Source organism: Triturus cristatus, chromosome 3_1, assembly GCF_964204655.1.
Source record: "Triturus cristatus chromosome 3_1, aTriCri1.1, whole genome shotgun sequence".
Taxonomy (NCBI): domain Eukaryota; kingdom Metazoa; phylum Chordata; class Amphibia; order Caudata; family Salamandridae; genus Triturus; species Triturus cristatus.
In genome coordinates, this window is record NC_140583.1 from 359,804,960 (window position 1) to 359,822,924 (window position 17,965).

At 42.9% G+C, this 17,965-nt stretch overlaps 1 protein-coding gene across 11 annotated transcripts in view; it reads left to right on the plus strand.

The window, feature by feature from the left end:
- Positions 1–17,965, plus strand: part of ZNF280D (zinc finger protein 280D) — an 896,727-nt gene that overhangs the window by 71,747 nt on the left and 807,015 nt on the right. For 4 of the 11 annotated variants that reach the window (XM_085644119.1, XM_085644115.1, XM_085644122.1 and 1 more), the window contains exon 2: positions 4,284–4,354. The exons of 4 other annotated variants lie outside the window; for them this stretch is intronic. In XM_085644119.1, the coding sequence (XP_085500245.1) occupies positions 4,284–4,354 (71 nt within the window). Of the gene's footprint in view, positions 1–4,283; positions 4,366–17,965 lie in introns of all 11 variants that reach the window. 3 more of the 11 variants (XM_085644121.1, XM_085644116.1, XM_085644123.1) reach the window with 1 other exon arrangement.

Consider the following 17,965-nt stretch of genomic DNA (forward strand, 5'->3'; position numbering starts at 1 on the left):
TCCAGAGGATTAGGGTTTTCTCTGTCTGTTACTGGGGAATAGGGCAGAGTGAGTACCTCTGGGTCAGAAACTTGTGCCACGTTAGTTTCCTGTACAAGCGGTAGCAAATGAGACTGGGCTACTAATGGCTCAAGCAAAAGTCTGCATTCTGTTAAAGCAATTTCATGCATTGGAGCGGATTCAGGCCACAACAAAAAAGCGTCTAGAGTACCCACAACGCCGTGCCCTGTTAGCGACTTATGTTTACTCATCGCAGGTCCCCTCAAAATAACAAAGGATAGGGCATACACCAATCACAGTACCATACTGATAAAACAAATTACTGCAATTTTCCAGCAGTCTAAGAAAATGAGACCAACATGTAAATAACTTGGGCCGGGCTCTTTCGGTCTCTGACGGGCTCAGACCGGTAGCTGATGAGGATTGGGGTAGTATGGTGCACCCTGGGATTCCGACTCCCACCAGGCTGTAACAGTGGCGTTGGCACAAACAGGAGTTGCAGCAGGACCGGTAATGCAGAGGTCGGCCGCCCGCAGCCCAGGCAAGAGGAGTACCAGCAGAAAAAGCAGCTCGGACACTAAAGAGTTACCAGCGCATTACTATTAATTCCCCATGCTGTATTTTAGTCAAATGTGAGGTCAAGAAGCCTCTTTCCATAATCTTCCAAATGACTGGACAAAACCAAAGGCGTACTGACTGTCAGTATAAATATTTACAATCCGATCTTTACTCAATTCATATGCCCATGAAATGGCAATTGCGTCTGCGCTTGTGCTGAGATTTGCTGTATTTTGCATGAATCTACCACTGTTCAAAGTGGTGATGGCATGTGTAGCAGTGTTTGTACCATCTGGTAATTTGAAAGATGAACCATCCACAAACCACTCTCCCTGTGAGTCAGATATGGGAGTATCGGTTAGGTCTACCGGTCCCTGGGGTCTCTTCTTCAGTGGTGAACAAACAATCATGGTGTTCTTCCCCTGAATCACTGGGGATGAGTAGCATTGTGGCTTGGTTCAAAACATTGCAACGTTTCAGAATGATATTTGTAGCAAAAAGTGTTAACTCATACCCTGGTCAGGTGCTGGGTCTGAGTTTTGTTTAGTAGCACATCCACAGCGTGCGGTACCATAACTGTGAAATTGTGACCTAGATCATATATTTCCGATTGTAGTCAGACAACAGCAGCAGCTGCTACTGATCGCAAACAATTTGGCAAAGCCTTAGCTACGGGATCCAAGGTGGAGGAAAAATAAGCACAAAGTGTATTCCTCCTCCCATGGGATTGTGTTAAAACAGATAGACCACAGCAATCTTTCTCATGGACAAAAGAAACAAAATTCCTTAAAATAATCAGGAGTACCCAAAGCAGGTGCATTGCATAAAGCGTTCTTTAGTTGTTGAAAAGCATGCTCACACTCATCTGTCCAAGGGAGTGTGTTACTAATATTTTTAGATGTTAAGAGCAAGCAAAGGTTTTGGAATTAAAGAGTAATTAGGTACTGCAAAAGGAAGTAATACTTGTAAAGGCATGAACATCAGATTGGGACTGTGGATGTTTCATTTTCTGTACCAAATCAATTCTTTGTGGGTGCAGTCATCTACCCCCCCTTTGACAGAAGGTGACCTAAATAGGCAACCTCCTGTTTACAATATTGCATTTTAGATAAGGACACTTTATGTCCTAGGAGTGCTAAATGATGTAACAAATTAACTGTTGTCTCCTTCCAGCCTTCGTATCTGAGGCAGTTAATAGATCATCATTATATTGGAGTAATACAGAGCCTTTTGAGGGGGTAAAAAGATCTAATTGTTTGTTCAACGCTTGACTATATATACTAGGACTTTCTGTATACCTTTGAGGAGTGTTTAAAAATCGGCACAGTAAAATATTTGGCTAAAGAAGGAATCATGGTAAAAATAGAATTCATGTCCGGAACAGGATATTGGGGTACTACAATTTTATTAATAGCTCAGAGATCAATCACGAATCTATATTTATCAGGGATTCCCTCTATTTTTTGTTGTTGTTGTAAGAACAGGAAGTATAGGAATTTAACATGGGCTGCCTTCTGTTTCTTTAACTATCCCCTTCTGTATTAAATCGGAGATAACCTCTTTGAGACCTTCCTCTCCCTCACGGGATATTTTGTATTGAGGAATGCGGGGTAAGGGAACACCTTGTTTAACAGTGATTACTATGGGCTCTATGTCCATCTTACCAATATCATTACCTGCTGAAGCCCAGAATGTTTTATCAATTGCCTGTAATTCAGGTGGTTGGTGACGTAACATAGGTCATTGTAAAACTTTTTCTAAAACTATCCGAAGCTATTGCATTCATCCTTCCAATGACCCTCCTGAAAGCAATAGGCACACTGATTTTGGCCTAATGCTGCTCTATGTTGCTGCGCAGGATCTGATGAGGCTCTGCCAGCCCCTCTTCCACGTCCACCTTCCCTCACATTTCCCATACCCCTTTGTCTTCCCTTGTCTAGGAATGCTTGCTACAGCAAAACCTTTGTTTTTAATTCTTTAATTTTCTTTAATTTTCTTATTCTTTTCTGTATTTATTTTCTAGTAATTATCATAATATGTAGCCATTACCAAAAGATCTGCAGATTCTTTAGTTGGCCAGGTGCTCTATGATACTTTAATAAACTCTTCTAATTCTTTCATCTAATTATTCACAAATTTATCCTTTCCCCATGACAGTTGCCAAATCCTGACCACTATGAGCCCTGAATATTTCCTCCGTCCTAGTGAAATAGCTGGTATTTTATCCCAATGTACATTTTCCCTTGGTATTATTCGTAGCAATTAAGTAATAATGAGATCAGGTAAATCAAGTATAAGTTGATCTGGTCTGTCTCCTGATCTTCTCTGTGTGTCAAGATTTTCAGAATGTACACAAGCATGCCCAAAGTGCGCTACATAATTATGTCTATGTATTCCATTCCATATTTCTCTGGGGAGTAAGGCATCAAAAAATAGATCCAAGTCCTTGAATGTCATTACACATAATATAGTGGCCGACTCTAAGGCTTCATAAAATCTCTTTAGGTTTTCCTCTTTCTTTATTGTCATTAATTCATACCTACTCCACGGAGTATGAACAACGGGAGCACCAGCAGCGGGAGGTGCAGGAAGGGGGTGTATTTCCCTCCTGGGATATTCCCCATTCATTTTTTGATATTTTCTTTTAACCTTAACACCCCAATGCAAACAATTTTCAACAGCCCGTGGGACATCTGGGGAAGTAATCATATGACCTTGTTCATCATGCCACAATTGTAACACCTCTTGTGGGGTATTTTTATATTTTATTACACCATGTCCACCAGTCCTCTATCCTTTTAGTATTATATTTAATGAGTACCTTTTGCTGAAAAACATCAAACCTATTAACAGTTTGCATAACAGTATTCATGGTGGCATTATTTGTCATCCATCCGTCTATGGGCTATCTCTTTTAACTCTTTTGGATCAGCTCTCTGTGGTCCATATTAAGTATTGGGTCTGTCCCTCCAATTCCCACTCCTATCCCTCAAATTACCACTATGCTTGTGAACCTGCAGGCGTGTTTCCAGCAGATTGGGATGCAGAAGGGGTTTGTCCAGGCACTAGCCTTGATAAAATATTTACCTGCAGTGTAGTCAATAAGTTTGGTCCGGGTATCGCTTGTCCTGCTTGTGACTGCTGTTGAACAGAAGACTGATTAAGTATTTGTCTGGGTAGGACAGGCAGTTGCTGACCTGGTAATGGGGCAGGAACGATTGGTTCATTTGGAATGTGTACTAGAGGTGCATTTTCCTGCTGACCCCTCTGTAGTTGTACATTTTGTGCCTGTGCGGGCAGGTATGAGAACCTGTGGGACATATGGTGGGGGATTCTCCAATAGTATCTCTAATACCTCATCCTTGTCCACATGTTTTTTCTCTTGGGTCTCGTATGTCTTGTTAGTGGTCATTCTAAACTCTTTGTCCATACATCTATACTTTCAGTTTATTTTTATTGATCATATGCTTTGGAATTCTGCAAACCCTCCCCTTTTCTGTTCTCATTCCTTCTCTTTTGTAGCATGTTTTCCCATTTATTTAAACTGTCCGACATTGCTCGTCTGACCTTTTTCTCAAACAAACATTGCTGCAAATATTGAATTTTATCTAGATCAAATGAACTGTCCAGCGGCCATCTCAAATCCTCATTTCCCTTAGTATATCGATGCCACAGTCTGTTTCACAACTTCACACCTGTCCCATATTTTGTCATCTTCCATGCAGGACTACCCTCGACCTGGGACTGGTTGGGACTCATTCAGGCGTGGACTCATGAAACAGCCAACAAGGACACGGTGAAATATATGTAATTATTTTGCTAATTGTGCCTTAAAGTCAAAGACTATCTTAGTGAGAAAACTTACCAATACAATCCATACAGGCCTATTTATCAGGTCCAACCTGAACCCCAAACAGTATAATGCAATACAATTCTCAATACTAATAATTCAAAATGCTGGTTACAAATTAACGCCGAATAATCTCACAAAGTATTTTCGCTGAAGACGTCTGACTCTCGCTACTCTGCAATTCAGCCACTTTTCACTTGACCAGTTTGGAATCTCTGCTGGGGAGATTCTGTTGCAGAGGGTGAGTAGTTTGGGACTTCATATGGCAGCTACGAGAAACTAGTCTCGTTAGCAGGGGCCCCAGCAATCAGTTATCCTCGGGTCGTGTCACCTCAGCCGCAGACACAAATGCTGTTGGAATACCCAAGTAGATGCCCCATGTTCGGGCGCCATTTGTGGAGAGCGCACCTCTGTGCTCCTGTAAAATTCCACTCTTGTCCAATTAAATTCAAAGTAGTACAGGTAGTCGGAGTTAAAACAGATCAGTTTATTCACGCTTAAACAGGTGCAAAACCAACAAGGAAAATCCATGTTCCATGAAGGTAAATGAACCACTAAAACAATTCTCCTTTCATATTTATACCATACTTCAAACAAGTCTGCCTCCACTCCCCTCCCCTTAATCCATTGGTAATTTCCTTCGTTATATATACAAAAAGAATAGCTAACCACACTACATTTTCAAGGTGAGTAATCACAGACCATCACTAATTGCAAATTGAATGGAAAAAACAGTGTGTCTTTCCATCTCAGAGAAGCACAAAAGATGAACAAAGTGTAATTATTCTAGCAACCTTTCAGTACTTTTCCAAGGGCATGGTAAGAAAAGAATGCACAATGTCAGTACGTACATGGAAAATTCCTCAGACAGCGTTGTACAAAGTCAGGTGGATTAAAAAAAAAAAAATCTGCACTTGTGTTCATATTATATAACTTTTTCCTCAGGTCCAGTAAACACGTTATAGGGGATAGTTCTATATTTCAGTCAGTGATGTCATTAAGGTAATTAAGGACTTCAGCCCAGTATTATGTAAGGTGCAAGGATTCCCAAACCATGTGTAACATCTTTGCTACCATGATACTACATTTGGGACAAGTAGGCAGGGCATGTGGAAAGAATTTATTAATTCTACCTGGCGTAAGATGCGCCCTGTGGAGGAAGTAGTAATTGATCAATTTAATCAGTGCATTCTTAGATTCTTTCAGGACTGCACACAGGCTTTTCACCTAATTATTCTCTGTTCTGGAGATCCCTATATTCTCCGCCCATTTATCTTTAATAGCATTGAGGGAGGTGTTCTGCTCTTAGCCCTCTAAGTTCATTTCACTTCTGTGTTTTGATGGAAGAGTGAGCTGTACTAGTACGGCTTTCCCAGACTCTTTATATCTCCACCATAAACCGATAGTGATTGACAACAGTGGGACTAGGGACGCAGCACTAAATTCACTCTGTTACTATTGTTAACTAACAGAATGACTAAACAGTGCACAAGAAGGATGTCTTGTGTCCCCTCTCATTCTGTTGTGGGAATGTAAGCGGTCTAAGAGGGCTGGAAACACGGCACAGAGGGTTGAGGGTACTAAGATGGTTGAGGGACAAGTGAAGGACAATGAGAGCGAGGCTCTAAAAGGATTTGAAGAGTCTGGTACTAGAGGACCATGGCACAAGAGAGATGGCGACCGAAGTGCAAGAGTGATGGGGTTATTGAAGAATAATAGGGTTGGGAGATAACAACCGAGACATAAGACTACCAAGATCTGAGACTAGGGTAGATGAATAAAGACTAAGGCATGGGTAATGGAGCAAGGTACAAGAGGAAATGGAGAAGCAAGGCACTAAACATTCAGGCGACCTTAGCACAAAAGAATTGGTTAACCAAGGTTTGGGTTTGGGAGCAATGCACCAGGTAGATGAAATTAGTGATGCTGATCTCTGAGAAGATTAAAGAGAATTCTGTACTCTGCTGCCAGGCTACTGATATATGTAAAGCCACTAGTACATATCTCGCCAGCCAAGAGGGTCCTATATATTTATATACATGGAAAAAAAGTAAATTATATTCCACTCGTGTATATGTATATATTAAATGTGTATATATTTTGAACTTTACACATTCATATATAAATATATATGTATCTTTGTGCATATGTGGAAATATTTTGGTCTATACTTTGTAGAGGGATTGTATTGTGCTCTAGATGTATAGGAGAACACATACATATATATCTATATGTTTCTATGCATATACATAGTTTTTAAAACTGTTTTTATTAGCACAAATATAGGCAGTACATGGACAATCCAGAATCGGCAATGCATAGAAACAGATCGGACATCGTGGTAGCACAAGTAAAATAGTACAGTGTGGTTTAGACATCAGTAAGTCAGCGATTAAATTGGTAATCTTTGGACTACATACATTGACCATCATATTAGCAGTCAGGACCTGGGAGAGGTATAAAGAAAACAAGGGTATATGAGGACTAAGAGAATTGGGTAACTGAGGGGGGGGGGGGTGCATTCTTCGTCTTGTTATTCCTCGGGCTTTGTCCCGCTACGCTATGTCCCTCGCTGACTCCCTCCATTCTCAACCCGTAGTATTTCAGCCAAGGGGTCCAGATTTTGTGAAACTTTTGGGGGTATCCTCTCGCCTGGTATGCCAATTTTTCCGCTACCATGTAGAGATCCATATGGCCCTCCACTCGGGAAGTCTGGGCGGATTTTGGGCCCCCCACTGACGAGCTATATCTCTCTTGGCCACTATGAGCCCCAAATTACACAGTAGGAGTTTGCTGTGTGGCTGGTCTATCTCGGTGGGAATGCCCTGTAGGACATATTTCGGCTCCACATTTAGTTGTGCCCCCAACACTTTATTCAGTTCCGCCAATATTTAACTCCAGTACATTTGAATCTGACTACAGTCCCAGAGAGTGTGTGTATGTATGTACCCTACTCTGTTTTACACCGCAGGCACTGAAGTGTCTCTGCTCTGCCCACGGCGTGGAGATACGCCCTATCGAAATATTCTCTATGGAGAATCTTGAATTGTATGAGGCGTAGCTGCTGTTTAATGGCCACTTCCCTCTGGTACATCAGAGATGCCTCCCAATCCATGTCCTCCAGAGGCCCCGTGGTATTTTCCAACTTGGCCCGAAGTAGCCCCAATTTATATGGGATATTATTCAATAGCGTTTTATAGGTCGATAAAATAGCTTAGCTGTAGAGTTTGTCTTGAAGTGGTCTGCCTTCTAAAGGGGCGAACTCTGGGATGTCTGTGTTTATCCCCTCTGTTTTCCAGGCATGTTGTAGTCTGAGATACAAGTATCTCTGGGTGTCACATAATTGGTATATGTGCTTGAGCTCATCAAGGAGGACTAGAGTACCTCCCTCTATGATGTCTCCTTTCTTAGAGATCCCGATTAGATCCCATTTTTGGAACACTGAAGAGTTTACCAATCTCTGGCAGTTTCGCTCCCTCCCACAGGGAAGTCTCCCTCGTAATCGGTTTGCTCCATCCCATTTGTCTTTCAGCCCCTTTCCAGGCCTCTATTGCTGTTTGAGTGGCTGGCAAGAGCTGACTAGTTCCCCTGCCTCCATATAGATAGAGGAGATTTGTACGGTTCCCAAACTGTAGCCTCTCTAGGGCGTAAGTGGGGTGGTCTCCTGCTGCATGCCCCCACTGATTGACCACTATAAGATGTTCTGCCCTATAGTATGCTCTTATGTCCCATAACGTAAATCCCCCATTATATTGATTTTGTTGAAGTGTTTGCAATGCGACTCTCGAATGCCCTCCATCCCACAGTAGAGTATGTAGGTCAGTGTTTATCGTGTAAATATAGCCTCGGGTATTCTGCAATACGTGTTCTGCAACACGTAGAGCAGTTTCAGGAGCATAATCATTTTATATAATGCTGATCTTCCCATTATCGTTTGTGGGAAGTAGTTTCCACCTCTCAACAACCCCCGTGAAATTCGGTAAACCCCCGCTTTATATTCTGATTGAGGTTAGCCATGTCATTGATGCTGATATATAGACTCATGTAATCAGGAAGGGGGGACACAAGAGCTGGTTGTTTAAAGAGGTCCTGTTCTAATGCTCCCAGGGGTCTACGTAGGAAAAGACAGGTAAGAGCAGTTCCTCTAAATGGCCAATTTGGAAAAGATAGTAATGATTAATCTGATCTGAGAAGGGAAAGTTCAATTTCAGATCTTGTTGCCCTCACACACCTGTTAGGGTGTCATGCTTCATCATTGGGCGTGCTCCTCGTCGGACCGGCGCTGCAATGTCCGACGGGCCTGGTGGCATCTTTATCGGAGATCTTTTGATCTGAGAACGCCGTTTTGTGTGAAGACCATGTAAATGATTGTGGAGGGTAATAGCTCCTAAGAATGTGGGGATTCGAAAGGATTAAAATAGGCCCTGGCCCCTCAGTAGTTTTAATAAGGTTAGGTAGGGCTGGGACTAGGTAAAACCAGGGAGGCTACTCAGGTGATTCTAGGTATCAGGGTAGCCTATAGTTGACAGGGGTCAACATGTTTCGTGTCACAGATGCTCAAGTTCGAGCGACACTTCTTCAGGACCGTGGGACCAATAATAAGTACATATACCTCAGTTTCTTATAACGGGGTATTGGAGGTCAACCACATGTAAAACTGAACCTAAGTATGGTACAGAATAAATGGCTCCGCCTAAACAGAGGGAGACAAAAAATATAGAGGACAAGCATAAGCCACCCATTCGTAGCTTAGTCAAAAGTTAAGGGTCCAAACGTCATATTGAGGTGTCAATTATCTCCTTCAAAGGACCATGATTTCTACTCTAAATAACGAACTCGTTAGAGAGAGGACAATAAAAGAAATTATAACTAGTACATATAAAACACAACTAAATAATCTCAAGCAGTGATAAACGACTCAATTCTCCTTAAAATTATCAATAGATTTTCACAAGCAAATTTCAGAAAATCGGTCTTACCTCAGAGTGAGGGGTTCAGAGCTTCATAGGTAAAGGAGTAGCAACCGGACCACTGGAACGGTCCCACTGTGGCAAAGATATAAGCATCGCAAAATAACATGCTGTACAACATGTGAATGAAATACTCTATCTCTTTTAAGAGCGTGAGATGTGTTGCTCAGGGTGGTCAATATGCTACTTGGTGCCGATCGGCTCTCTCCTCACAATGGGAATAATGTGAAGTGCTGTGGGCTAAGTAGTCTAGTACACTGTGGTAATGGTTGGTGTCCAGAAATGATGGTGATAAGCATGGAAATCCATGGCTGTGAAATAACACAATATGACAAGGTCCGCCGCGGTGGGATGTAATGGCACACACTCGTACAAGTTAAAAAATATATAATCTAGATCGTGACAAAATCCGATCTCTATCAATTAACCCTGACACGATACGCGAGGTTGATAGGAGGTGTGTTTTATATTGTGGTGAGCCTCCGTCTATTAGTGCATAATAATTTACTAATTCGTGAATACCAGTGGTTGCCCAGCTCCTTACGGGTAGCGTGTTACGGCCAAACAAGTGTGGGCAGAACAGACCCATAAGTCGAGTGCGTGGTGCTCGTATCCACCCATGGCTAGAGTTCCGGTAGGGACTCAGTGGCGAACATATTGCATACAGTGAGCGTAGTCGAACACTTACCCAAACGCTGGCGGGGGGCAGGCCAAAACAGGACGTGTCTGCTCCTCACCTGAATATTACCGGTGTCGGATTCACTTCCTGTATTTAACCTAAGGTCGATTGCGTGGTCTCGCGAGACTACGGAGGGCGCCATTTTGTCCCAGGAGAGATGCCTGACCTTGGATATCGAACCCTATTACGAGCTGGTTGGTGTGGTACAAGGAAGATACATACGTTGGAAAACAACGTTATATCTTGGTAGACTGTTATATCAGGAAAGAAACTATCGATTTACACGGATCTGGATATTGAAACTGGCATATTGTAAACCTAATAAGGATAAAGGTTACTGGACGTTATTAGTAACTATATAGTCATCAGTAAACCTGCGTAGAACCCAGATGGTGCTATCCCTTACAGAGGTTGCAGGGTGTATAATCAGGAAATGTTACATAACTGTCCAGGGCGGAAATGTAAATTAGTGTAAAACATAATTTATGTGTAACCAACACAAGGTATGGTTTGGTGATGACAACCAAGGGGTATGAACATGTTTGTATATATGTTAGTTCTATGTACATATAGAGACAGGGGTAGTTTGATACCATTAGAGGCCTTGCACCACCGTCTTGTTAGTGGAGGTGTGGTACTGACAGAGCCCTGTATAGTAGGTGTATTATCACATTAGTTCTGTCCATGGAATTTCGTCGTTAAGACCCCTTTCTTGTGTGGATAAGCGAAAAATCCATCTCTGTTCAATTTCAAAAAGTTTTTCCTGAGACCATGAGGGGTTACTTTCAATCACGGTCCAGTGTAAATCATTGTGTCCATGCGGGTGAGTGAGGTAGTGTGTACTCAGTTTAGTCGTGGATCTTCCACACCGTATGTTGCTGCGGTGTTCCATAATTCTTGTCTTTACTGGGCGTGTTGTCATGCCGACGTATCTTAATTTGCAGGGGCAAGTAATTAAATAGACGCAATTATTGGTGTTGCAGTTAGTATGATTTTTCTGAGTCCAGACTTTGCCTGCTTCAAGAGTAAGTTCTTTTGTTGTCTTGGTAAGATCACACACTCCGCATTGTCCGCAGGGATAATGTCCACGTACGGGATCCATATCCCACAGGGTCCTTTGTTTAGTTTGTTTTCCAATCTTAGGACGAGTATGTACTATGATGTCACGTAGGTTGCTAGTGCGTTTGTTCGCAAATCTTGGAGGGGTTAAAGCCACTTTTCCCGTAGTCAGGATCTTCCAGTTCTTTTTTATGATCTTCTGGATCGTATTAGATTCTGGTGTGAACGTTGTCACGCATATCAGTGACTCATCGGTGAGTTTAATTTTAGGTTCCAGCAGAGATTCTCGGTTGTTGTTGAGTGCTCGTTTGTTTGATCTTTTTACAATAGATGTGGGGTAGTCGCGAGTCTTTAGTTGGTGACTGAGAATAGCTGCTTCCTTTCTGTAATCGCTGGTTTTTTCGCAGTTTCTGCGGAGACGGAGGAACTGTCCAAAGGGAAGGTTATCCCTTAAGGCTTTTGGATGATAGCTTCCATATAATAATAAGCTATTCCGATCTGTTGGTTTTTTAAAAGTCTTGGTTGATAATCCACCATCTTGTAAGGTTATGGTCAGGTCTAGGAAGTGGATCTCTGTGGATGAAACAGAACGAGTGAACTTTAAGTATGGGTCCAGAGAGTTGACCCATGTAAAGAATCTGTCACACGTCTCACTATCACCTTTCCATAGGATCAGGATGTCGTCTATGTAGCGTCTCCACAATACAATGTTGTCACAAAAGATGTTATCTGTCATGTGAAGATGTTCGAAATTAGCTACATAGAGACAGGCCAGGCTTGGAGCAAAGGTGCTGCCCATACAAGTACCTTGGGTTTGGTGGAAGAACTGGTCTTTGAATTGGAAGTAGTTCTCACACATAGCTATTGTTGCGCACTCCATAATGAACGACACTGGTGTAGTAGAGGTCCAATCTTCTTTAAGAAGAAGGTCTTCAATCACTCTAAGGGTTTCAGTTTGAGGGATATTAGTATAGAGTGCCTCCACGTCCAATGTCATTAGGAGATCCACTTGATTGTTAGTATTGAACTCGGATATGAGATTCAAAACATCCCTGGTGTCCTGTAGGTACGATGGTATACGTTTCACCAGTGGACGAAGAAAATGATCACAAAATTTGCTGAGGGGTTCTAATACTGAGCCGATCCCTGATACTATAGGGCGTCCAGGGGGTGGGTTCTGACCTTTGTGAATCTTGGGAAGCGTGTAGAACGCTGGTATGCGTGGTAGTGAGTTCCCAAGGAAGGCGGCCTCGTTTTTAGAAATCCAGCCCTGAGTTTCTGCAGATTCCACGATAGATTGTATCCTCGTCATCAGCTTCCCTGTTGGGTCCGCCGTTATTCTCTTGTAGTATTTCTCTTGTGAGAGTTGGCGTAGGCACTCATTGTCGTAATCTGTAGTGTTCATTAAGACAATGGCACCACCCTTGTCTGCTGGTTTTATTGTAATGGTGAGGTCTTCATTGAGGGTCTTCATGGCCTCTCTCTCGGCTTTAGGAAAGTTGTCGTAGTGTGACCTTGTGGGAATGTTATTCATTTCTTTCAAAACTGCTTGTTCAAAGGTTAACACCTCAGGAGGGACCATCCCATCATGTGGTGTAAATGTTGATGGTGGACGCAGGCCTGAATCCATGGATTCCTGGGGGTTCTTGTCTTGAAAGAAGGCCCTTAGGCGTATCTTTCTAAAGAAGTTGTGGAGTTCTTTGTGTTGGAGAAAGTGGTCCACACGTGGAGTGGGTACAAATCCTAGCCCCCTATTTAGAACTTTTATTTCAGTGGGTGTTAGGTTTTTGTCTGATAAGTTGAGCACTAGGTTTTGTTGTTCTTCCTGCTCCTCAACTCCATTCGTTCTTGTTGTTGGGGAATGGGTTGGTCCTGCCATTGGACTTGTTTCGATTGACCGTCTCGTCTTCTGCCTCTTCCCCTGCCCCGGCCTCTTCCTAAAAAAGGCTGTTGGTTCTGGTTGAAGTGGTACATGGGTGCAGGCATGTGGTACATAGGATTCCATGGTGGTTGTTGACCATAGAAGGGATTCATTGGGTATCCATACATGGGTGGTGGTGGTTGTCCCCAATTCTTCTTCAAGCTGGAACGACTTTCATTGCTTGATGTACTGCTATTAGAGTTGTAGCGTGGTCTGCTCTCTACCGAACTGCCATCTGAGGAGTCTTCGCCAGTTGGCGCTTGGTAATCCTCCTTTATATAGGGGTACACTTTCTCCTTGTCGAATCTCTTTATATCTTTCTGCAGTTTCGTGATTTTCTGTCGCATCAGATGATTCTTGTGGTCATCTATTTCAGCATTAATTTCTGATAGTCTACTTTTGTAAGCGGTGATGTTAATGGAGGCTTTTAAGTTGTTTTCCGCGATGGTGATTTCAATAAGTAGTTTGTCAGCCAAACGTTTAGCAGTGTTAATGATCAGGATCAACCAGTCCCTGGTGCACTTCCAAGCCACCAGGGACCATTCTTTTCTGAACCCAATGTCTTCCAGGAAGATTCTAGGAGCGTTAGTGACCAGTAGGCCGTTCGGGGCGATGTTTGCCCTTAAGTATTCTGTCATCATTGCACCGTGAAGTGCAATCTTGGTCTGTAATTTCTTCTGATTTGTAATTGAATTCCAATCTTCAGTAGTGCTGCTAGAAGGCGTGCTGCTGTCAGTTTGTAGTAGGGAGGGAGCCCGTAGGATTTCCGACACCATGTCGTCAGAAAAACTTAGCCCATGATTATCCATGGTGAGGTGTTGAGGGTTTTAGGGACGTTGGGAATCGGGAATATGTATCTGCTTGAGACTTAGAGTGAATGATAGTACAAAGTCAAATGTGGGATTAATTCAATTATATGAATAATTAAGTCCCTCGGCAATGATGCCGTGCATAAGCATGTAATCAGGAAGGGGGGACACGAGAGCTGGTTGTTTAAAGAGGTCCTGTTCTAATGCTCCCAGGGGTCTACGTAGGAAAAGACAGGTAAGAGCAGTTCCTCTAAATGGCCAATTTGGAAAAGATAGTAATGATTAATCTGATCTGAGAAGGGAAAGTTCAATTTCAGATCTTGTTGCCCTCACACACCTGTTAGGGTGTCATGCTTCATCATTGGGCGTGCTCCTCGTCGGACCGGCGCTGCAATGTCCGACGGGCCTGGTGGCATCTTTATCGGAGATCTTTTGATCTGAGAACGCCGTTTTGTGTGAAGACCATGTAAATGATTGTGGAGGGTAATAGCTCCTAAGAATGTGGGGATTCGAAAGGATTAAAATAGGCCCTGGCCCCTCAGTAGTTTTAATAAGGTTAGGTAGGGCTGGGACTAGGTAAAACCAGGGAGGCTACTCAGGTGATTCTAGGTATCAGGGTAGCCTATAGTTGACAGGGGTCAACATGTTTCGTGTCACAGATGCTCAAGTTCGAGCGACACTTCTTCAGGACCGTGGGACCAATAATAAGTACATATACCTCAGTTTCTTATAACGGGGTATTGGAGGTCAACCACATGTAAAACTGAACCTAAGTATGGTACAGAATAAATGGCTCCGCCTAAACAGAGGGAGACAAAAAATATAGAGGACAAGCATAAGCCACCCATTCGTAGCTTAGTCAAAAGTTAAGGGTCCAAACGTCATATTGAGGTGTCAATTATCTCCTTCAAAGGACCATGATTTCTACTCTAAATAACGAACTCGTTAGAGAGAGGACAATAAAAGAAATTATAACTAGTACATATAAAACACAACTAAATAATCTCAAGCAGTGATAAACGACTCAATTCTCCTTAAAATTATCAATAGATTTTCACAAGCAAATTTCAGAAAATCGGTCTTACCTCAGAGTGAGGGGTTCAGAGCTTCATAGGTAAAGGAGTAGCAACCGGACCACTGGAACGGTCCCACTGTGGCAAAGATATAAGCATCTTCTTTAGAAAGATACGCCTAAGGGCCTTCTTTCAAGACAAGAACCCCCAGGAATCCATGGATTCAGGCCTGCGTCCACCATCAACATTTACACCACATGATGGGATGGTCCCTCCTGAGGTGTTAACCTTTGAACAAGCAGTTTTGAAAGAAATGAATAACATTCCCACAAGGTCACACTACGACAACTTTCCTAAAGCCGAGAGAGAGGCCATGAAGACCCTCAATGAAGACCTCACCATTACAATAAAACCAGCAGACAAGGGTGGTGCCATTGTCTTAATGAACACTACAGATTACGACAATGAGTGCCTACGCCAACTCTCACAAGAGAAATACTACAAGAGAATAACGGCGGACCCAACAGGGAAGCTGATGACGAGGATACAATCTATCGTGGAATCTGCAGAAACTCAGGGCTGGATTTCTAAAAACGAGGCCGCCTTCCTTGGGAACTCACTACCACGCATACCAGCGTTCTACACGCTTCCCAAGATTCACAAAGGTCAGAACCCACCCCCTGGACGCCCTATAGTATCAGGGATCGGCTCAGTATTAGAACCCCTCAGCAAATTTTGTGATCATTTTCTTCGTCCACTGGTGAAACGTATACCATCGTACCTACAGGACACCAGGGATGTTTTGAATCTCATATCCGAGTTCAATACTAACAATCAAGTGGATCTCCTAATGACATTGGACGTGGAGGCACTCTATACTAATATCCCTCAAACTGAAACCCTTAGAGTGATTGAAGACCTTCTTCTTAAAGAAGATTGGACCTCTACTACACCAGTGTCGTTCATTATGGAGTGCGCAACAATAGCTATGTGTGAGAACTACTTCCAATTCAAAGACCAGTTCTTCCACCAAACCCAAGGTACTTGTATGGGCAGCACCTTTGCTCCAAGCCTGGCCTGTCTCTATGTAGCTAATTTCGAACATCTTCACATGACAGATAACATCTTTTGTGACAACATTGTATTGTGGAGACGCTACATAGACGACATCCTGATCCTATGGAAAGGTGATAGTGAGACGTGTGACAGATTCTTTACATGGGTCAACTCTCTGGACCCATACTTAAAGTTCACTCGTTCTGTTTCATCCACAGAGATCCACTTCCTAGACCTGACCATAACCTTACAAGATGGTGGATTATCAACCAAGACTTTTAAAAAACCAACAGATCGGAATAGCTTATTATTATATGGAAGCTATCATCCAAAAGCCTTAAGGGATAACCTTCCCTTTGGACAGTTCCTCCGTCTCCGCAGAAACTGCGAAAAAACCAGCGATTACAGAAAGGAAGCAGCTATTCTCAGTCACCAACTAAAGACTCGCGACTACCCCACATCTATTGTAAAAAGATCAAACAAACGAGCACTCAACAACAACCGAGAATCTCTGCTGGAACCTAAAATTAAACTCACCGATGAGTCACTGATATGCGTGACAACGTTCACACCAGAATCTAATACGATCCAGAAGATCATAAAAAAGAACTGGAAGATCCTGACTACGGGAAAAGTGGCTTTAACCCCTCCAAGATTTGCGAACAAACGCACTAGCAACCTACGTGACATCATAGTACATACTCGTCCTAAGATTGGAAAACAAACTAAACAAAGGACCCTGTGGGATATGGATCCCGTACGTGGACATTATCCCTGCGGACAATGCGGAGTGTGTGATCTTACCAAGACAACAAAAGAACTTACTCTTGAAGCAGGCAAAGTCTGGACTCAGAAAAATCATACTAACTGCAACACCAATAATTGCGTCTATTTAATTACTTGCCCCTGCAAATTAAGATACGTCGGCATGACAACACGCCCAGTAAAGACAAGAATTATGGAACACCGCAGCAACATACGGTGTGGAAGATCCACGACTAAACTGAGTACACACTACCTCACTCACCCGCATGGACACAATGATTTACACTGGACCGTGATTGAAAGTAACCCCTCATGGTCTCAGGAAAAACTTTTTGAAATTGAACAGAGATGGATTTTTCGCTTATCCACACAAGAAAGGGGTCTTAACGACGAAATTCCATGGACAGAACTAATGTGATAATACACCTACTATACAGGGCTCTGTCAGTACCACACCTCCACTAACAAGACGGTGGTGCAAGGCCTCTAATGGTATCAAACTACCCCTGTCTCTATATGTACATAGAACTAACATATATACAAACATGTTCATACCCCTTGGTTGTCATCACCAAACCATACCTTGTGTTGGTTACACATAAATTATGTTTTACACTAATTTACATTTCCGCCCTGGACAGTTATGTAACATTTCCTGATTATACACCCTGCAACCTCTGTAAGGGATAGCACCATCTGGGTTCTACGCAGGTTTACTGATGACTATATAGTTACTAATAACGTCCAGTAACCTTTATCCTTATTAGGTTTACAATATGCCAGTTTCAATATCCAGATCCGTGTAAATCGATAGTTTCTTTCCTGATATAACAGTCTACCAAGATATAACGTTGTTTTCCAACGTATGTATCTTCCTTGTACCACACCAACCAGCTCGTAATAGGGTTCGATATCCAAGGTCAGGCATCTCTCCTGGGACAAAATGGCGCCCTCCGTAGTCTCGCGAGACCACGCAATCGACCTTAGGTTAAATACAGGAAGTGAATCCGACACCGGTAATATTCAGGTGAGGAGCAGACACGTCCTGTTTTGGCCTGCCCCCCGCCAGCGTTTGGGTAAGTGTTCGACTACGCTCACTGTATGCAATATGTTCGCCACTGAGTCCCTACCGGAACTCTAGCCATGGGTGGATACGAGCACCACGCACTCGACTTATGGGTCTGTTCTGCCCACACTTGTTTGGCCGTAACACGCTACCCGTAAGGAGCTGGGCAACCACTGGTATTCACGAATTAGTAAATTATTATGCACTAATAGACGGAGG